The sequence below is a fragment of the Beta vulgaris genome, chromosome 6 (genome assembly GCF_026745355.1).
Source record: "Beta vulgaris subsp. vulgaris cultivar EL10 chromosome 6, EL10.2, whole genome shotgun sequence".
NCBI classification, from domain to species: Eukaryota; Viridiplantae; Streptophyta; class Magnoliopsida; order Caryophyllales; family Amaranthaceae; genus Beta; species Beta vulgaris.
The window spans coordinates 4,832,397-4,856,319 of record NC_079207.1 but is presented as its reverse complement, the minus strand read 5'-3'; the positions used below and the strand labels follow the sequence as shown (position 1 = coordinate 4,856,319).

The following is a 23,923-nucleotide window of genomic DNA, read 5'->3' as shown; positions in this document are numbered from 1 at the left end:
CTTCTGATCGACTTTTTCAAAACGAAACATTAGTTGCTCTTCATGCTAGCATAAGAGAGTAATATAATCCTCTAATTTATTTTAGAGTTATGCTATATGCAGCCCTTAGGGTTGCATATAAGACATAGATACACTATATAAAATGGAAATCAGTTGTGATTTATGTAATTTTTTTGCATCAACCAATGTAATAAATGATCAACTAGAATTTTTTGCACGCGATGCGTGCTTGAATTTTTTTCAAAAAAAAACTCGATTTTCTTCGGCATAGGAGTCAAACTTTGAACATTAGACATACGAAGTATAATTGTTTTTGGTTGCAAAATTTGATTGGTTTAGTTTATTAACTTAAGTCTCTCACCATTCTTTTTTTTTTTTTTTTTTTTACTTTTCAAAGTTAAATTCTATCAACAAAATAGATATTTTATTGAATTTATTTATGATTTCTAATATTATAATTGTTTAGTTGATTTTTAAATTAAGTACAATACTTCATAAATTGTAAAGAAAGTGGACACTTTGATTTCAAGTCAATTTTTTCATAGGTTGTAGTTTGTAAGTGAATTTTTAAGTTTTTATAAAGTTTCCTCATTTTAGTGATTTGCATAAAATAAATTATGCAATTTTATGATTTTAGTTGACTTGTGAGTGATTATTATAATTATATTTTTGGTATTTTTGTTTGAAGTCTCCTTTGATTTGTAAGTGAATTTGTAATTTAGAATGGGAAGGGGGTAATATAGTCTCTATATTCGGGGACATCATAACTCCCTCCTTCCCTTATATAATAAAGATATGTTGTATTTTATTAATTCTTGAATGATATTTTACATAAACCTTTTTACCTTGATAATTAATCGCTATTATATAATAGAAAAAGATAGGTCCAAATGTATGTAAAATTTTCATTATATATAGGAAACACTATAAAAAAGTAAATAATTTTTTTCCTTGTCTAACTTCTAAATTCCGATTTCACTACAAATACACCTCTATTTTTTATCATGACTCACCATTAATTGTGAATGGTTCTTGAGAATAGTGATTTCTAAGTAAATTTTTGTAAATATTTTTGTATGTATTGACGTTCTAGGTTATTAGTTTTAGTTTGTATGTTAATTTTAAGTTTTAATAAAGTTTCCTGATTATTTGAGTGGTTTACGTGATTTTATAACGTGATTTTCTCAATTGTATGAGTGATTTGTAAAGTTTCTTCTTTTAATTAATTAAGTGATTTGTGAGTGAATGTTGTAAATTAATTTTCGATAGTTTTCTTTTAGTGTCGATTTTGATTTGGACATTCCTTTTGTAATTTATGAGCTACTCGAGGTTGACTAGGTTAAAACTCGGAAAGAGTGAATTAACTTGACTCGGTGAAAGCTTTGACAATACTCGGTCAATACTTAATTCAAATGAGCTCTACTTAGCTTGAGATTGACGCGAGAAGTTACGAGTCAAATCAAGTCAGCCTAACTTAAGCTCGAACTTTACTCACATATATCATTGAAACTCCTACCTACACTTTCAAGTTTTGAACAAATTTTCTTGTTTTTATCTTATCTTATATTCTTTTGATTCTTTTTTTCTTTCTTTTTAAAATGATTTATTTTGTTCCTTATTCTCTCATTTCTTTCGGTTGCAGGAGACATTGCTTTTTCCTTTTTGTGTGCTAGCAACTAGTATTCGGTAAGACCCATTTTATTTGTAACTTAAGAGGGCGACTTTGTAAGTTAAAGAGGCTACTCTATATTTTAAAGGGGTCACTTTTAGATAATGAACTAGTTATTAGGTCCGGGCTATGCCCTGGGTAAGAAAAATTTTTATTTATTAATATAATACTTTATGATAATAACACTAAATACAAACTTAGCCTAGTGGTTATTAAGACTTTAGTATATGTACTTGAGGTCTCAGGATCAAACCCTATACTATGCAATTTCTAATTTTTTTTATTGACATAGATCACATGAACTAAGTAAAACTCTCTAGGAAGAGCGCCACGTGGCGCAGTTTCTTATTTATGCACGCCTTTTAATATATTTGTATAGATTACCTTGTATCTTAAATTCTCATTGTTTCTTTTTTACACAAAATATTACCTTCAAAGTCTTAAATGAGATAATTTTAAATATCTTTTTAATTCATGATAACTATTTCCTCTTGCTCTAGATCTTATCTATGAAGAATAACCCCCTCTTCACGATAATAATTAAAAAAATATAACACCGTTTGAAATCAAATTTAAATATATATTGTATTTGATATTCTTTTACAATCTGTTAAAGTCCAATCGAATCATTTTATTGTTTGTTATTGTGGTGATACTAATTTTTGGATTACTTTTCTAACTATGATAATAAGAAACAGAAATATACTTTAAGTACAAAAAAAGTACTCTTGATTTCTCCCCCTACAAAAAAGTACCCTTCATTACCATGGATAAAAAAAAAATCTTAATGTCATTTTAATTACTTATATGAGAGTAATAAGATGGTAGTGTAGTGGGTGTTTGGATCCTTTAGAGTTCTAAAATAACTATTTAAGGTAGAGTTTGACTAATATAAAACATTGAATAAAAAAAAACAATGACTCAAATATAATCTTTTTGAAATCCCCTTTATTTTTTCTCATCAAAATCCACACCCAATTTTTCCCACCCACCAATATGAGTCCTTAATTTTTAAATCAATGGCTCACGCACCTTGTAGAGTTTTTAAAATCAAAACTATAGAAGATCCAAACTCGTATAGTGGTTTACATGCATATCTCTACCTTTAATACTTGAGGTTGTAGATCGGAGAATTGATTCCCTGCTCAATTTTTATCTACAAGAGTTTGGTATGTTTGACATAAAGAATCTGATTCAGTCTAAAGGAGTCTTTCCGCGTACCTTTTGGAATGGATTTTGTAAAACTTTGATCTACCAATATGGCAATATGTGTAAGCGGATTCTTGTGGCACCTTCCGGGCGTCATGATCATGGATCTTATCTTCTGATCGACTTTTTCGAAACGGAGCATTAGTTGCTCTTCATGCTAGCATGCATAATAGAGTAATATAATCCTCTAATTTTTTTTAGGATTATACTTTATGCAACCCTTAGTGTTGTATATAAGACATAAATACACTACTTAAAATAGTAATAAGTTGTGAATTTATGGAAAAATTTTGCATCAACTGATGTAATAAATGATCAATTAATGCAACTTATTTTCATTTTTAGCTTCTTATATACAACTCTTAGAGCTGCATATAGCTTTTTCTTTTGTTTTAATAGATATAGCATACTATCCACAGTGTTTGATTGATTAGAATTTACTAAAATATTTTTTTTACTTAAATATGATTGAGTAGAGTAATATAATCCTCTAATCAGATTATATCAAGATGAAGCTGCTTTTAATTTTTGGAGCTCATACAAGTATTGATATTTTTGTTTATCATTCTAGGTAGGAGGGGGGGGGGGGAGGGGTAAGAACCCCTCATTATCTTGAGTTGATTGCTTGAATACCATCCCTAATTAATGGCATCAATTTTTCTTGACTAGAGATGATTTTATGGTCGTCATAACTATCTTTTTCTCATATAATCTATATTTCCTCAATAAAATAATTTTGGCTCCGCCACTACTCATATACATACGAATGCATGCTATAGCATTAATATTTAAGTAATAACTAATAAGTAAGTAATTTAATTAATAATTGTAGTTGTTGGTTTAAATATTTAATGCATAATCGCATAATTCATGTCTTAAATTTATCGTGTAGTGTGGACGGATAAAAATGAAAAGAAGCAGACATAGATCGATATAATAGTTATGGATATAAAAAGACAAGTTGTCCAAGAGAATATGTTCTTTTGTGGAGTAAAAATCACAACTTTGCCCTCTTGGCCTCTTCATGGTATATATGTATAAATAGATACAAACATCATCCAGGAGAGAACAAGAAACCATATCCTAGTAGCAAAGTTACTACTAAAACCTACGTGCTAATCTGCAAATTTAAGAAATGGCTCAAGCAGTTGCTAGCGTGAGTACTTGGCTTTCTTAGTCTTTCTTTTTTCTATAATTCTCTTTATGCAAAGTTGATGAATAAGTATTTCTATTCTCCAATCTATTTACCCACTTATTCTAATTGTCTTATTTATATTTTTGTTAGCATGTATTATAATTATGGTAAGTATATTATATTATATTAACATGTAATTATACTCGTTTCCTTATTAGTCTAGGACTCTAATATAATATACTTACCATACTCTAATAGCATGCATGCATGCAAATTTTAGTTTTCTAAATGTTCTTCTAAACTTTCACAGGGGGAGGTGATTGAACAATACGGGCCTTATGGTTCTCAATTGCCGGAAAACTATCGCGTTCAACTTGCTGATGGTGAGCGTTTCACTACACTAACAGTTGACAGTGGATACATTGTGGATGGAATCAGATTTGTGATAGCTAAGCCTGATGGAAGTACCAGGACTGTGCAGATCGGTGGCACTAGCCCACCAACCAGCACACACTTTGTTAATCAGGTGAATACATGCATGTATCTTCATGTCTTTGGAAACTAATAGCTTTTTTGCATTCATTTAGATCACTATCTAATGCAAACTTTTTATTTTTTTGCTTTCCATCCATACATGCATGTATCTATAAAACAATAGATTGTGCTCAAGGATGGTGAATACCTAACCGGTGTTAGTGGAACGTATGGAAACGATAGAGATCGGAAGCAAGTTGATGTTGCGACATTGAAGATTCAGACCAATTTCAATCCTCAAGGATATGGACCATATGGACAAGGAAAGGATGTTGATAATTTAACTGCTTTTTCATCGCCAAACATAACTGATGGTCCTGTTGTTGGAGTTTTTGGAAGGAGCGACGGCTATATCGAGTCAATTGGACTTCTCGTGAGGAAGGTAATAAGATATAATTTCCTACTTTAGATATCTAAATTTCATGTTACATCTGAGTATTATTGCATGTCTATAGTATAGTATATCAAGGTTATATTCTTGCTCATTTGGAGGCTATACATGAGCAAATATATTAATAAGCAAAATGAAGATTATATTCCATGCATATATATATATCACTTTTGTTTTTCTTATGTATCAGCTATAAAATTAATGAGCCTGTTACTAAATATATAACGGAGATTTTCCTTACCTTTTCATCCTTATTTTTCCCTACCTAGCTGCATTATTAATTTTAATTTTATTACTTTTTATAATTATAGCTAATCCTTTCATTGGTCTCCATGTCAAATTCAGGAATTTTCGAGCGCTAATTAATGACGTTCTCCAAGTCTTAGGCTACTGTATTCAGCCAATGGGGATATCTACTATTATTTTTGTTTCCAATAAGCCACAATAAGAAGTACTTATATTATATGAGTGGCCTCTCAAGCTAAGAGTGATTGTAATCATAAACTTGAGTGAATGTATTATTGTTACGTTGTTGGTAATTTATTTCAACTTAATTAACATATATATATATATATATATATATATATATATATATATATATATAGAATTGAGTTCAGGTGAGAATGAGGTTTTACATGAGAAATGAGAAAGAATAACAGCCCTTAGATCATGTTACATGTAACGGTCAAGATTAAAAATAAAAAGGGATTACCCTAATCAATCTTACGCATAACTCGCTGACCCTATCTCTCTTCTCTCTCCTCTCTCCTCTTTCATCCTCTCTCTCTCCTCTCTCCTCTCTCCCAACTCTTAAGTTTGGTTCTTATGCAAATACTTCGATTTTCTGCAATTTGTTCATCAAGTTTCTTCTGCAATTCACCAAATTCAACTAGTTCGACGGTTTCATGTTTTTTTCTGCAATTATTTGTTCAGCGATTTGCTTTCTGTTCAGCGATTTGCTTTCTGTTCAGCGATTTTCACCAAGTTTTTTTCTGCAAATACTCCTCTCTGTTCGACGGTCGAACTTGGGTTATCTAGTTCAGCGAGTAAATTTTCTTCTGCAATTCAACCAAAATCAACTAGTTCAGCGATTTAGTATGGGAGAGAAAGGTAAGTTTTTTTTTTTCGTTCTAGTTTACTTCTTGAATTTTTTCAGAATTGTGATTATGATTTCTTGACATTAATTATGCGAAAATTTTGAGAACTTGATTTCTTTCTGATTAATTTTCGAGAACGTGACATTTAGTTTAATTACGATTTCTTTTTCTGATTTTTTTTTCAAGAACTTGATTTTGGTGGGTTTAGTTATATAGTTTGAAAATTTGTCTGAACTCTGAAAAGCAAATGCAAGTAAAAGCAAACAGCAGTGATTATGATTATGTTGTGATCTATTGGGTACTCGAATCAAGTTTTTCCAGCAATCCCCCACTTCCAAACAAAAACTTGTGCTTAAAAAACTTTCTGCTTGAATATTTTGTAAGTACTGTGAACTTATATTCAATTCATATACTCGGATAAACTTGTAATCACCTCTTTTGCTCATTAAAAAAGTTGCGGTATGATGTGATTGAACAGCTTTGGTGCTTGTCTGCTTGATACCTGATGATCTTCTAAGTATTACTGAATGGGCAACATATTTTCAGCTTGTCCTGAAATCCAGTTTGAGAGTGGTAACAGAACAGTAATCTGCTTTGTGCACCTGCAAGATTACCAACATCTACTGGTTGATGTAGTAATTGTGAATTTGTCTCTGAGGATGTTTACAATCTACCTCCAAAGTCCAAACCCCCCCCCCCCACCCCCCAAACTAATGTTGACCTTATAATTAAGTTGTAGCATTATTTAATAAGAGTTATACAAATTATTAATTAGAGTTACAGGGGTATTTTGAGTAGTCATAAGAGTTATAATTATAGTTATAGCATTATTTGGTATGTACATCTTATTTAGAGTTATAGATTATAGTTAATGTTCACCTTGTTATGTGTGCATTTTCAGGGGTTGTGTTTTGTGTTCGATGTAGAGAGAGGATGAAAGAGGAGCTCTTGTTGATGGGTGGTAGCGATAACTTTGACATAGATTTGAATTTGTTTAGTGTTGTATTCAATATTGACATTCTTAGCATTAATTACTCCACCATTGTTTGTATAATTTTTTCCAGTTTGGAGCTTGAGACTTTTTTTTACCTCCTGTATATACTCTCTGGAGCTTGTAATTATCAATCATCTTAATGATAATTGATTATAACTTTTAAACATGTATTAGCATCACTCTAATAGGTAGTTCTGTAAAGTTAACTATTCATTCGTATAACTCTAAAGAGGATTGCCATAATTCTAATCTGTACATCCTATAACTCTTAACAAGCAATGTTATAACTCTTAACTCTTAAATACTACTACCTACTCTCTAATTAAATGTTGTCAGTACTCTAAATAGTATTTCTTATAATTTTAAATAAGTATTGGTATACTTCTTCACTATTATATCCTACAACTCTAATCAAGTGTTGCCATAATCGCAAATGATAATTGATGTATACACGTGGGGGTTACTTAATGTCATGATGTTTTAGTGATGGTTTAATTTGTGTTTTATCTATGTGTTACTCTTAACTTGGACACCTGTGGCAAACATGATTATATGAATACCACTATAATCGATATTTTATGTTTTGAATATTCAATTCTGGTTGTATGAATGTGTGATTAGTTTATGTATGTGTATGTAGATATGAACATTGTCGAGGTTGGTAATGTGAACGGTAAGCGTAGTGCATGTCAAAGTATGGATTTGGTTGATAAGAAAGGGGCCAAATTACTTAAAAAGGATAGTACATCACATGTACCGAAACAGAAAAAAAGCCATCAGAGTTGTCTACTCAATGTAGACCGAATGAGTTGGTAAAGCTTATAAAGGACTTATCTTCGCAACGAGTCCAAGATGTGAATGACATTGGTTTTGGAGGTCTTTGCAGTTTGCATTTGACTCAAAGTTCTACTACCATGATCCCTTTTTTAATAAAGTCTTTTAATCCTGGCAGTTGGGTGTTTAGAATCGATGCGGTGAATAAATTTGTGGTAAGTAAGTTTGATGTGCATGAGGTCTTTTTGCTTCCCATGGGTGATTATGAGGTTGAGGAGATTTCCACTGGTAGAGGATCTAAGGAGTCTGATAATATCTTGAAAAGAAGTTTCGATTTAAGTTTGATGTTGTTGATGACAGACAAGGAATTTCTTTGAAGGATGTAGCTGCTAAGATTCGATCGAATGAGATGCAGGCGGGTGGAGATGAATTTAAAAGTTTGTTTGTCCTTTATGCTATGGGTAGGTTTCTTGCTCCTACGTCGAACAATAAAGTGGATTTGAAACTTTTAAAAGCCGTTTCTCAAGTATGTAAAATTAAAGAATTTGATTGGTGCTCATATGTGCTGGAGAAACTTTCTAATGGATTTGGGAAATATCATGTAGATAGTTTGGCTATTCTTGGAGGTTGTGTTATCATGTTAGAAATTATATACTTCCATAGGTTAGTTTTCAAATCTCATGCGTTACCTAGAGATCCCCCACTTGTTCAATTTTGGACAGATGAAAATTTCCAAAAAGTATTCATGATGAGTTAGGTTCTGGAAGTTTTGGGAATGGGATTTTGGATTTGGAGAGTCATCTCTCTTCGCGTCTTCAATGTAATTCAGTACCTTCAGTCCAGGATATCCAAAGGAAGTGTTTGGCTGATATTTCTCACTGCAAGAAGGTAATTAGCTTTGAGATTCCAGATAGCTTGCCTTCTGACGAGGAGATACATAAAACTGCAACAGATGTATGTCCTCCTATAACTCTTATCATATATTTTTATTGCTTTTTCATGATATCCTATTATGTTTTTAATTATTATTCATGATATCCTGCAGCAGATGAAATGTAATCAAATACTTCTATAACTCTAATCAAATACTTTTATAACTCTAATCAATAATTGCTATAACTCTAGTCAAATACTTCTATAACTCTAATCAAATACTTCTATAACTCTAATTAGTAATTGCTATAACTCTAATCAAATACTTCTATAACTCTAATCAAATACTTTTATAACTCTAATTAGTAATTGCTATAACTCTAATCAAATACTTCTATAACTCTAATCAAGTACTTCTATAACTCTAATTAGTAATTGCTATAACTCTAATCAAATACTTATATAACTCTAATCAAATACTTCTATAACTCTAATTAGTAATTGCTATAATCTAATCAAATACTTCTATAACTCTAATTAGTAATTGCTATAACTCTAATCAAATACTTCTATAACTCTAATTAGTAATTGCTATAACTCTAATCAAATACTTCTATAACTCTAATCAAATAATTTATATAACTCTAATCAAATACTTCTATAACTCTAATTAGTAATTGCTATAACTCTAATCAAATACTTTTATAACTCTAATCAAATAATTTATATAACTCTAATCAAATACTCTTATAACTCTAATTAGTAATGTATATAACTCTAATCAGATACTCCTGTAATTATAATTTATCAGTCTAGTCTATCATATATGTATCTTCATATATTTTAAGATTTTTTCCTTTCCTTTTCACAGGGCCTGCATGAGATTTTGTTGTTAATGAAAAGAGACTTGGACGTTGTGTCTTCCCATTATATTGATCGATTGTCAAAAGCAAAGAGTATGATCAATAACGCAGAAAATAAAGGGAAAGATAATATACATGTTTCTGATTCTCCTACTTTGTCTCCAACTCCGGCTTTTGTTCATGAAGATGCATGGCAAGTATATATCGATAATGTCACAGATTCTATTTCTGCTATGAAAAAAGCTGTTGATGATATGCCAACTTTCCAATTACTCTCTCAGTCTGAAAACGAGTTATTAATTGGTGCCAAGGGTCCAGATGTTTCTTCCCCATCCTTTGTTGACATTTCAATTATTGGAGATGAGTGTGCTAAGTCGTGTTCTCATGTGGACGAAATCAACAAAGAGAGAGATGGTTGCGTTAGATCTCCAATGTCTTGGTTGCGTACATCTTCTAATAGCCATAATGTCAACAATGATGGTCTTGGTTCTACATATAATTGTGGGATTCAAAATGTCCCTGTCACTTTGGTTTCAAAATTTATGCGTCAAAATGTAACACTATTATCATACATGCCATCCTTCCGGAAACATGTAGTTGATTATTGTATGGTAGATCACAATGAAACTTTGGCACAGAGGTAAACATTATTACCTACATCATACTTCATTATTTTCTTTATTTTATATTATTTTTGTTAACTTTCTATATATACTTTTTACAGTCAAATTATTGCGTCTTTTGGAGAAAACCACTTTGTTACACGAGAGGATTTTTTAAGTTTGGCAACCAATGAAATGATCACCACAACTGTTATTGAGGGTTGGAGTTTGTTGATGAACTATGTGGAGTCAACCGAAGATTCTTCACCTCGACGCATATTTTTTCGGCCTTAATCATGTGGTAATCTCTTCAATATTCTCCTTTTAAAATGCTTTTGAAATCTTATGGCTAGTCAAAAAGGTCTTCTAAATTGAATTTCAATAGATCATGGATGCTCCTATAACTGGTCCATTTTCATTCATCATATTCATATAACTGGTCCATTTTCAATTATAGTTATAGCATTATTTGGTAGGTACGTCTTAATTAGAGTTATAGGTTTATTTGATAAGAGTTATAGGAATTACTAATTAGAGTTATAAGTTTAATTGACAAGTTTTATGTGATATTTTTAGGGTCCTTTGATAAATATTACGGAGAAACATGACGAAATTGAAGATGTTGCATTATTGAGTGAGCTATTTTCTTCATGGGATATTTGGATCTCATGTAACAAAGTCAAATGTGATCTTCATAATGTTGATTTGGTATGTCTTTCGTACTTCTTTTTATAATGTCCTTTTCTATATTTATTTATCTAATAACTCAACTTGTTCAATTTGTGGGTCGCAGATATTCGTTCCACTCTTGTACATGGAACACAACTTTATTGTTGTGATCAACTTCATACAAAAAAGAGTGGATTATCTGGATAATAGAGTCTACGGAAATTGGGATGATTCTCACTTCAAGAAGCTTGCCATTAGTATAGTAAGATTTACAATATTTATAGGTCTTTTGTTCTTATTTGTTTTTAGTACTTTTAAGCTTTATTGTTCGTTATTTTTCTCTATAGTTATTTATCTATTTTTTTTTTGCAGCGCTATAACATGAGTGATTATTTGGATAGATTTGAGCATCCATTGGCTGCTGATTTAGTTTCATATGATATCATTAATGTCAAGTTTCCATGGCAAACAAGTAAGCCAACCTTGGATTGTGGTGTTTTTGCAATGGTTCACATGTTGAACTATGATGGAGAAATATTTGAGTCTCAGCTTGACAACGCCAAGATAAGGCGTACAAGCTGAAATCTGTGCAGCCCTTGTTTTGTGTGATATCAATAATATTAGGAAGGAGATCATCCAAAAGATTCATGAGTTCAATGAGATAAAGGCTTCTATTCGAGACAAGTTGTGGATGATTTACAAGGAACAAGACAATATACGGAAAGAAACAGCTCGTTTAAAGGTGTAGAGTAAACATATAATTCATGAAGTTGCAGCTAAATAATTCTCACACATTTACAAGTATTTTTTTCCACTTTTGTAGAGGGATAGTGTTAGGGAGGATTTATTAGAATCAAAACTACTATGTGCTGATATTAGTATTTACTTATTTCAACTTTTACTAGCATTATTTTTTATATATGTGCTGATCACATGTGCTATTTCGCTCGCAATGTTTCCCTAATTAGTAATTTATATAACCCTAATAAAATACTAACGTACGTAACAAGTAATGTCATAACTATAATTAAAATTCTTATGACTAGTTAAATACTTCTGTAACTCTAAGTAGTAATGCATATCAACTCTAATAAAATACTCTTATAACTCTGGTTAGTAATTGCTATAACTCTAATCAAATACTTTTATAACTCTAATCAAATATTTCTATAACTCTAATTAGTAATTGCTATAACTCTAATCAAATACTTCTATAACTCTAATTAGTAATTGCTATAACTCTAATCAAATACTTCTATAACTCTAATCAAATACTTTTATAACTCTAATTAATAATTGCTATAACTCTAATCAAATACTTCTATAACTCTAATCAAATACTTTTATAACTCTAATTAATAATTGCTATAACTCTAATCAAATACTTCTATAACTCTAATCAAATACTTTTATAACTCTAATTAATAATTGCTATAACCTAATCAAATACTTCTATAACTCTAATTAGTAATTGCTATAACTCTAATCAAATACTTCTATAACTCTAATCAAATACTTTTATAACTCTAATTAATAATTGATATAACTCTAATCAAATACTTCTATAACTCTAATCAAATACTTTTATAACTCTAATTAATAATTGCTATAACTCTAATCAAATACTTCTATAACTCTAATTAGTAATTACTATAACTCTAATCAATACTTCTATAACTCTAATCAAATACTTTATAACTCTAATTAATAATTGATATAACTCTAATCAAATACTTCTATAACTCTAATCAAATACTTCTATAACTCTAATTAGTAATTGCTATAACTCTAATCAAATACTTCTATAACTCTAATCAAATACTTTTATAACTCTAATTAGTAATTGCTATAACTCTAATCAAATACTTCTATAACTCTAATCAAATACTTTTATAACTCTAATTAATAATTGCTATAACTCTAATCAAATACTTCTATAACTCTAATCAAATACTTTTATAACTCTAATTAATAATTGCTATAACTCTAATCAAATACTTCTATAACTCTAATCAAATACTTTTATAACTCTAATTAATAATTGCTATAACCCTAATCAAATACTTCTATAACTCTAATTAGTAATTGCTATAACTCTAATCAAATACTTCTATAACTCTAATCAAATACTTTTATAACTCTAATTAATAATTGATATAACTCTAATCAAATACTTCTATAACTCTAATCAAATACTTTTATAACTCTAATTAATAATTGCTATAACTCTAATCAAATACTTCTATAACTCTAATTAGTAATTACTATAACTCTAATCAAATACTTCTATAACTCTAATCAAATACTTTTATAACTCTAATTAATAATTGATATAACTCTAATCAAATACTTCTATAACTCTAATCAAATACTTCTATAACTCTAATTAGTAATTGCTATAACTCTAATCAAATACTTCTATAACTCTAATCAAATACTTTTATAACTCTAATTAGTAATTGCTATAACTCTAATCAAATACTTCTATAACTCTAATCAAATACTTCTATAACAACAGCAATAAAAGAGAAGGGTAAGAATGATTTTACTTTCATATTTATAAAGTTTGCAACATCCTATTTCATTTTTATTCTAAATATAATAAAAATAATACATTAATATGTAAAAAAACACCAACTATCTATATTAGCTATTAGTTCTTCACCACTTTCATCTGTGTTAGCTATCATTCCTTAAGTTTGTTGACTTCGATAAGGACAATTCCTTGCATCATGATTGACCATTTTATTGCATAGACGACACCTTCTTAGTGGTTTTTGTTGCTTCTCAATAGTCTTTTCTTTCACAGATTTGAGCCTCTTCCTACCCTTGTTGTTGGCTTTCTCAGGAACTTTTATAGTTACCTCGTTTGGAGCACTACATCCTATCAATTCTTGAATGACTTGGTCTTTTGTCATTGACGTATTTATCCTCACCCGATTTAATGGATTTCTTGAAGCCTCTTAGATTTTCAATTAGAGCATCAATATCCTCATCCCTTTCTTCAACGAGACCAATGGTTGTATATATTTCATTCCACAATTCACCTAATTTTATCTGCTTCATTTCTACCTTTCCACAATCTTTAGGAAAATTTTCATCAAACTCATGAATATGACTTTTGTGTGCTTCCTTCGTCCATCGAGTGAGGATATATTTATCGGGCAACTTATTCAAATGTTTGGCCTTGTAAACCCAAAGAACATGCCTACATATCAATCCAACCCTCTCGAATAGTGAACATGAACATATGGCATCAAAAGTCATTGGATCTAAAGTGACCTCATAATTCTTCTTCTTTCTATCTTCAGTGACAGTAATGTATTCCATTCCATCCCTAATTTCAGACCTTGCATGACCACATGTGAAACATGCTGCACTAACTTCTTCTTGAAATAGGTAAAAGATTACATGGGTGTATACTTTAGAGACGCTTGCTTCGATCGGCCAAGGGGTGATAAGTTGAGGGTAGGAAGTGTCGTTATCTTTGTTCAAACTGCTTTGAGCATGTCTTTGTTGTTGTACAGCCGTTTGGAAACGCAACCAGAACTCAACCAATGTAGCACATGGACTATTGAAATTACCAAAAAAACTATTCTGGCTCTCTGATCTTTGTGTTGTGCTGATTAAGCCAGCCATTGGTTTCTCTTTGAAATATGCTGGGATCCAAGACTCCTTTATGTTGAATATGTCATTAAGCCACTTATTTTGCTGTAGATTGAATTCTTGTATGACTTCATTCCACTTATCAACAAACTCTTGTGGCTCTAATTCTTTATCCCAAACACAAGCATTTATCTTCTTGAGGAAATCTTTTTCTTTATTGCGTTCAGCTATCCCCACCATGTCATTAGGTTCCGACTCTTCTAACCCTTCTGTATCAGTTGAGTTTGTAATCTGTTATGTCTTTCCCTTTCCCCACCTTGTCAGTAAGTTTACCCATAATATGCCACATGCAGAATTTTTGTTGTGCATCATTGAATACTTTTGGGAAAGCTTTCTTCATTGCAGGATCCTGGTCAGTGATAATAAAGTTTGGTTCCTTATTGCCCATAGCTTGTTTGAATTTTTCAAAAACCCACACAAAAGAATTGTCATTCTCTCTTGATGTCAAAGCAGCACCAAAAATCACAGACCTATGAAAAGGAAAGGAAAAAATCTTAAAATATACGACGGAGATACATAAAAGATAGACTAGACTAGAAATTATAGTTTCATAAGTATATGATTAGAGTTATATGCATTACTAATTAGAGTTACAAGAGTATTTGATTAGAGTTATATGAAAACTAATTATAGTTACATGAGTATATGATTAGAGTTATATGCATTACTAATTAGAGTTACAGGTGTATTTGATTAGAGTTATATGAATTACTAATTAGAGTTACAAGAGTATTTGATTAGAGTTACATGAATAACTAATTAGAGTTGCAGGATTATTTACTAGTCATAAGAGTTATATGAATAACTAATTAGAGTTGCAAAAGTATTTTACTAGTCATAAGAGTTATATGAACTAGTTTTTATATGCACGCGATGCGTGCGAACATACATACAAAATTATTTTTTTAGGAGATGAAAAAAATTAAATTAATTATTAATTATTTTTAATAAATTAGGAATATTTGAATTCTTGAGTTTTCTTTTTGTAATATTTTTCTATTTTTAAAATTAATTAGGTAGTTTTCTTTTTTATTTTTTCATTAAAGGAAGTAGTTATAATAGAGATGTTATGAGGATAAAATGGGGTTTCTAATATTTTGGTGTCCTACCCCTCTTCCCATATAGAATAGAGATTACCTTTTATGATGGTCAATCCCTGTAAATGGGCAGAATACCAAGTTGTACATGTTTGTTCCATACGTAGCATCAAACGAGACAACATCTCCAAAAGCAAAGTAATTTCTCCTACACAAAGCATCGGCCCAAAACACTCTATGCAAACCTTCTTTGCATTAGCTACATAGTCAAAGAAAAATCCACTATTCATCTCCTTTTGTCTACTTAAGGTGCTTATAAACATATCAGCATCATGTTCTCCAATGTATGCTCTAACATCCCGTGCAAATTTTTGAAGTCGCCAACAGTTGCTCCAACATTTCCATAACCACCAACCTTCTCCTTATACATTCGGTACGTCTTTGTTGCTCCAATATTGAGTTTAGAGTTATCAATTATCATTTTCTTTTGATACATCGTCAAATTTCTTTTCAACTTTTGGAATTGTCCTTCTTCAGGACTTAGTAGCTTGTGGTTATGTCCTTCATGAAAAGACCAAACTCGATATTTGGATATCTCATGAAGTCGGAAAACAATCTTGGCTTTGCAACCAACCCGTGTAAGTTTTCTCCTCCTCTTTTGAGTTGGGGAAATTGGCTCAACCGACTCAATATTAGTTGTGTGATTTGCTGCAGCCACTGCCTTCACTCCTTGCTTGTTACACAAAATGTATTTGAATACAATAGTGCCATCCTTTGCTCGAGTCTCGGTAGACATTCTAGTATCAAATCCACATGCTACAGCATTATATTATAAAAGTCTATTGCATCTTTAAGACTGTCGAAAATCTGCCCAACTTTAGGAATTAATTCTGCTGGAACAACTCGAGTGAACTCATGTTCTCCGCATGGGGTGATGTTCGTACTTTGCTTAGGTGGTGTAGACAGATTTAATGAGGCAATGTTTATGCTTTGCATAGAGTTACTAGTTCCTGCCTCTGCATATTAAATAGGTATAAACTGTAAGTCAACTATTTAGAATTCAAAGTATTGCACACATAAATTCCTATAACTCTAATCAAGAGTGTCTATAACTGTAATAATTATTAGTAATTGTTACAAAAAGTAACCCCTTGCATAATTAGTAATTCATATAACTCTAATAAAATACTCCTTATAACTCTAATTAGTAATTGCTATAACTCTAATCAAATACTTTTATAACTCTAATCAAATACTTCTATAACTCTAATTAGTAATTGCTATAACTCTAATCAAATACTTCTATAACTCTAATCAAATACTTTTATAACTCTAATTAATAATTGCTATAACTCTAATCAAATACTTCTATAACTCTAATCAAATATTTCTATAACTCTAATTAGTAATTGCTATAACTCTAATCAAATACTTTTATAACTCTAATTAGTAATTGCTATAACTCTAATCAAATACTTCTATAACTCTAATCAAATACTTCAATAACTCTAATTAGTAATTGCTATAACTCTAATCAAATACTGCTATAACTCTAATCAAATACTTCTATAACTCTAATTAAATAGTTCTATAACTCTAATTAGTAATTGTTATAACTCTAATCAAATACTTCTATACTCTAATCAAATACTTCTATAACTCTACTTAGTAATTAGTAACTCTAATTAGTAATTCGTATATGACTACTCAAAAGTACCCCTATAACTCTAATTAGTAATTCGTATAACTCTAATCAAATACTACTACAACTCTAATTAGAAGGTGAACATTAGTTTGCAAAATATGAATTTCCTATAACTCTAATTAGTAATTGCTATAACTCTAATCAAATACTTTTATAACTCTAATCAAATACTCCTATAACTCTAATTAGTAATTGCTATAACTCTAATCAAATACTTCTATAACTCTAATCAAATACTTTTATAACTCTAATTAATAATTGTTATAACTCTAATCAAATACTTCTATAACTCTAATCAAATACTTCTATAACTCTAATTAGTAATTGCTATAACTCTAATCAAATACTTCTATAACTCTAATCAAATACTTTTATAACTCTAATTAGTAATTGCTATAACTCTAATAAAATACTGCTATAACTCTAATCAAATACTTCAATAACTCTAATTAGTAATTGCTATAACTCTAATCAAATACTGCTATAACTCTAATCAAATACTTCTATAACTCTAATTAAATAGTTCTATAACTCTAATTAGTAATTGTTATAACTCAATCAAATACTTCTATAACTCTAATAAATACTTCTATAACTCTACTTAGTAATTAGTAACTCTAATTAGTAATTCGTATATGACTACTCAAAAGTACCCCTATAACTCTAATTAGTAATTCGTATAACTCTAATCAAATACTACTACAACTCTAATTAGAAGGTGAACATTAGTTTGCAAAATATGAATTTCCTATAACTCTAATTAGTAATTCCTATAACTCTTATCAAATAAACCTATAACTCTAATTAAGACGTACATACCAAATTATGCTACAACTATAATTTTAACTTTTATGACTACTCAAAATACCCCTATAACTCTAATTAGTAATTCGTATAACTCTCATTAAATACTACTACATCTCTAATTAGAAGGTGATCATTAGTCTGCAAAATATGAATTTCCTATAACTCTAATTAGTAATTCCTATAACTCTTATCAAATAAACCTATAACTCTAATGATGCTATAACTATAATTTTAACTCTTATCAAATAAACCTATAACTCTAATGTTCACCTTCATTGACACAATGGATCATAATTGACACAATGCATCATATCATATACAGCAAAATACAACTAATATTTTAGAGCACAATGCATCATAATTGACACAATGAAGTAGCAGTTGCGTTTAGAAACACAATGCATCATATCATATACAGCACATGATCATAGCGAATTTCTTAAGCATACAATATGAATTATGCAGCGATAATCGTTCCCATGAAGTATTACTTTAGCATACAATATCAAGTATGCAGCGAATTATGCAGCGAATTTCGTGAATTATGCAGATAATTATTAACTAATTTTCGTGAATTTCGTGAATTTCGTGAATTAAGCATACAATATGAATTATGCAGCGAATTATGCAGATAATTATTAACTAATTTTCGAAAAAAAAACATACATGTTCATGAATATAGACTAACCTTCATGCGATGCGGTAATGGATTCCATGAAATTTCTTGACAAAAGACGTTTTTGGAAGAGAGAGAAAAGAGGAGAGAGAAAAAAATTAGGTTTTGCATGGAAAGGATGAAAATAGGTAGTTTAAAGTTAACATTAGTTACTTAATCTTGGCCCTTGACAGGATCTAATCTAAGGGTAGTTATTCTTTCTCATTTCTCACCTAATTTCCTTTCTCACAGGATCCTGTATATATATATATATATATATATATATATATATATATATATATTATATATATAATATATATATATATATATATATATATATATATATATATATATATATATATAATATAAGGTGTCCAATCTGCGAGCTCTTGAACGTTTCAAACTCCAATGTTAAATTCATACTACATCTATTTTTATTTAGTTGCAACATTCATCTTTTTGCACAAACTTTAAGAAATGAGAAAAAAGAATATAATTGATCCACTTGGCCCTGCTACTAGTACTGTAATTAAATGGGGAGAGAGTAGGTGAAGTAAGGGTAATATAGTCAAATTATCCCAAAAGCTTTCCTAAAAAGGAAAATGTTGCAACTAATAAAAAACACCTAAAAGTAGAAATTGTTGCAACTAAATAAAAACAGAGGTAGTATTATAATAATTAATACTTCTTGCATTCCATAATGAGTGAAACACTTCTCTAAAAAAGCTCTCACATAAAAAGAGAAGTGTTTCATTTATTATGGAACGGAGGAAGTATTATCTTACCGTGCCTTTGAATAATTAGTAAATTCATCCTAATAAGTTTTTTTTACTATTTTGTACTATAAGTCTCTTCTATAAAACAGTGGTAGTTAATATAATGCTTTCACTTGTAAAATAAAAATAAAAATATAATGCTTTCAATTTACTATTACATGTTTTGTAAAATAATATAATAATAAGGTGGTATTGTTGAAAGAAAAAAAATATTTCTCCTTATACTTCATGCATGTAGAGTCTTATTAGATACGTCGTCTCAAAATGTATTTTTATAAAATCAATCTTTTACAATTTTTTCTAATCCATAATTATAAATATTAATTAATGCTAAATATTATGTATTTTGGCAAACATGCCAAGTCCATTTGGTATATCTATTAGAAAACATAAGAAAATCAACCTAAGGCTACACAGTTTGGTTGACCAAGAAATGAAATGATAGTTAAAAGGAAAAAAAGAACAAACAAATTCAGTTTTGTTAACCCACAAGCTAATTGTGTGCCAATTCTTTCATTTGTTGTTATTATTATAATGTCCCCCTCAATTTCTAAAATTATTTTTAAATTACATATGTTAGAAGTTATAGATCAATCCACCAAGCTACTGAACTGAAGATGATGAAGCTGAATTAGATATCCATTGACGACATCTTAAGAGAAATATAAAAGGTAAAGAGAGAGTGAGTGTGTTAGTGACAATTGAATGTTTTCTAACCATTCAAAAGTACTACAAAGATAGGATCAATCTAACCCTTCAAAATACAAATTAAAGAACAACAATTGTAATTATTTTAACAAGTCAAAGAAAAAATAAATAACCAGTAATAAAGAACACACAAAAACTTAATTTGAAACCAAAATCCTCGTAAAAATCCACCAAAACTGCACTAGAACGTTGAATTGATGGATGCGAGGATAGTACAAGTGAATTGTACGCATTAGGGTGACAAGGAGAAAATGTTCCACTTAAAGGAAATAAAGAGGACTGTTTGAAGATCTTGACAAATTCAAGACGACCTTGAGCCAACGCTCCTCGATGCACTTCTCTAAACAATTCAACTAATGTTATACATCCATCTCTAAAACCCGACAACACGTCACATCATTACTAACAAGCATAAATAGAGGTTGTTTTATAATGTCGCGCCATCATTTAAGCATGGGACGTTTAACATAAAAGATAGGATGGTAGGTAACAACTTCCTCCATAACAAATAGAGATGGTAACTAATAAGTAATAGCTCTCCATTCTCTTGAGTTAGGGACTCAATATAACATCTTATATGTCACTTATGTTGTGGTCAGGTTTAAAGAGAACTGGTATTCAACGCAGAGTTGTTATTGGTATAGTTGTACGTAGCTCGCTATATAATTCTTCCTCTATCGGGAATTATTATTGTTAAAGGAGCAATTCAAGTTGGTTTTGTACCACCCAACAGTAAATTATTTGTGTTTCTTCTTCTACTTCAACATGCTATGCCACCAGTAATGAACTTAGGTACGTAGGAAAGCATTTTTTTCACCTTATTTCTTGCTTCAAGATTTTTATATTTTTGTGTTACCTCAAACTTTCTACTTATATTGACCATCAACATTGACAAAGGTCATGTATGTCTTACAATGTTTGTGTTATGCTTAAATGTGTCAGGCACAATAATGCAGCTATTTGGAGCTGGCAAAAGTGAGTGTTCGGTGATCATGTTATGGACTTACGCTTCAGCTTCTGTATTTCTCACTCTTTGGTCCACAATTTTTCTCTGGATTGTCACTTGAAAATCCACCATATATATATTTTTGATGAAGAAGTTTTTGAGAATCTTACTCTAGACCAACTTTGAATATTTTTTCTATTTTTACCTTATTATGTGATATGGGGTATACCAGTGCATCTTGTGTACATGGGATATTATCGTATGCTAGAGAGCTAAAGGTTAGGGATATTACCGTTTTTTCGCGGTTTGGTTTGGTTTGCGGTTTTAAAATTGCGATTTGGGTTATGATTTCAAGCAAACCGCGGTTTGCGGTTTGGGTTGGGTTTTAATTTTTGTAAACCAAAACCGCACCGCAAAGGCGCAAACCACAATTTTATAATTTTTTTTTTAAAAAAAAGATTAAATACACTTGACAAGGTGGCATACAAGTATAAAACTGAAAAAAGAAGTTTGAGGTAACGAACTTTAACACTTTTGATAAATCGTTATTTAAGTTTAATTATGAAGTCAACTTCATATCTATTTGGACTCTTATTAACAATTTTTTTTACTCTTAGATAACAAAATTAATGTTACGGAGGAAAAAAAAATGGTTGAATCGCAAACCAAACCGCACCAAACCGTTTTGCGCAGTTCGGTTTGGGTTGGTTTGGGGAAAAGTGCGGTGCGGTTTGGCTGGAAAATTATCAAACCGTATATTTGCAGTTTGGGTTTGGTCACATCCCAAACCGCACCAACCCAAACCGCGAACACCCCTACTAAAGGTTCGGGGACTTGATTCTATTATGTACAATATCATGTTCAACACCATTTTTGTGTGATACATGTACAAGTAATTTACCAATTGTTGACTTGTGTAGTTGAATTGGCTGACTTGCGAGAGGTGTAGGTCTTGTAAGGACGGGTCATTCTTCTTAAAAGGGGAAAATGTACATGTAATTTAATTAAATGTACTAAAAATTGAAGAGTGCATCTAATATAATTTAATCATTTATTTCATCGCATTTGAGTTTCTTTTACAAAAGAACCGGTAGTTCGTAGGATGTTACACCTACCATAATTACACCCAAGAATTTGTGATAATTGTATTAAATTGATGGAGTAATTCCTACTAACAACCTCAAGAATTGAAATGGAAATTTCAGGAAATTCAATCTCAATATGAAAATTCAAAGGGTATCTTTCAATAATTACATTAGTAGTTCATTATTATAGTTATGAGACTATGCGAGGTCGTGGAATGTATATAAACTAGAATTTTAGCCCTGGTGATGTCTCGGGTTAGTTTTAATTCTCAAATTAAATATATTATTATTTATAAATTTCATAATTAATTTTATTAGCTTTTCGTAATATTTTTGTCTACTACGACATTGAAAAAAGATGTTATGGCATGATAAATTGTTTAAGAAACTTCTAAATAATTGGGGACAAAAATAACAATTTCATGAAACTAGAGTAAGAGAATGTTATTAGCTAATAAAAGTGTTAAAAATCAAAAAGCTTGTCCATGTTTCTATAATTACACATAATTATAAGACTTTTTACTCTGAAACATTAAGCATTGAAATTGTAGTGGATTAATGGTTAAACTCTCATTTTTCATTTCAAAGGTCATGTGTTCAAATCATAGTAACTACACATTGTTAATATTTTTAAATGAGATTATAAACATGTTTATTATATAAGTTTGAGAAAAGTGACACGTGATACCGTTCCTTTGATAGGATCGCCTTTTGAGCATTGACGTCTTTAATTTTTTATTTTTTTTAAAGATAAGATGAAGTCCCTTGCAAGGAAGGGGGGAAATTGGGGATCCCTCCTTGCAAGGGGTGAGACTCGATCCCTTGACCTTTGGGATCGAAGGTGATGCCAATACCACTAGGCTATCACATGTGCTCTATTAACGTCTTTAATTGTGTATTTGTAAATATAATAAGAAGTTAATATTCGAAAAATACACATTGAGATTAATCAAGCAAGATCTTACATGAATTCAATCGTATGAACCACAGATGATGGTCAAATGGACGAAGAAAAATAATGTCAAGACACACAATGTATTATTCTATGTAGATGAATGGGAATAAGAGGTCCATATGTCATAGGCCCACTAAAAAATAAAGATTCGCTTTCCATAAATGCAACTTACTGATATAAAACGCTTATATGCATCTAGGGTGACAATCAGATAAGACAACACCTGAGCTATTCGAGGTCCATCGGTCAAAACTCGACTCGAGATATTGACAAGCTGAGTTAATATATTTGAAAATCGACTAAAAAACTCGTGAAAAGCTCAAGAACGCAATTATCATATACTACATCCATTTCCTATTAATCCATTCACTTTATACTTTGGCAGTACTAGTTGTTGCTCCGCGCGCCTTCGCGCACGCGCAGGGGTATAAGGTATAATTGTGATATTTGTAATCTGTTAGCCTTAAATGGTGAAATATCTATTTAGCATGTATTCCAAAAAGACGCTGAGTACACACATTGTATTAGTTGCATCAGGAAAACCAATGTATATCAGGACACACGTTGTACACACGTTGTATTAGTTACTTTCCTCCTAATGTATCCCTCATTTTCTTCGAAAAAAATATTCATACAATCCCAAATACAATATTATCACAATAATGGTAACTTACATAATTTTTCAAAAAAAAAAATATTACTATTATAAAGAAACAAAGTCAAACATTTGTAGTTCTACTCTTTATTTCTCTCTTGTTATCCTTATCGTCCCA

The 23,923-nt window shown here is 30.4% G+C and overlaps 2 protein-coding genes across 3 annotated transcripts; one reads left to right on the top strand and one right to left on the bottom strand.

Annotated features, from left to right (window-relative positions):
• Positions 1–3,941: 3,941 nt before the first annotated feature.
• LOC104895144 (jacalin-related lectin Calsepa) lies at positions 3,942–5,477 on the top strand. 2 transcript variants are annotated; one of them, XM_057395644.1, is made up of 4 exons: positions 3,942–4,034; positions 4,324–4,539; positions 4,672–4,929; positions 5,284–5,477. In XM_057395644.1, the coding sequence occupies exons 1-4, from the start codon at positions 4,014–4,016 to the stop codon at positions 5,302–5,304; spliced, it is 516 nt and encodes a 171-aa protein (XP_057251627.1). In that variant the 5' UTR covers positions 3,942–4,013; the 3' UTR covers positions 5,305–5,477. The 2 variants fall into 2 exon arrangements, with proteins under 2 accessions (XP_057251627.1, XP_057251628.1); XM_057395645.1 differs by having other exon boundaries at positions 3,999–4,034; positions 4,330–4,539.
• Positions 5,478–13,687: 8,210 nt separating this feature from the next.
• On the bottom strand, positions 13,688–14,656 carry LOC125498254 (protein FAR-RED ELONGATED HYPOCOTYL 3-like). Its single transcript, XM_048646147.2, has one exon. The coding sequence runs from the start codon at positions 14,654–14,656 to the stop codon at positions 13,688–13,690; it is 969 nt and encodes a 322-aa protein (XP_048502104.2).
• Positions 14,657–23,923: the final 9,267 nt, after the last annotated feature.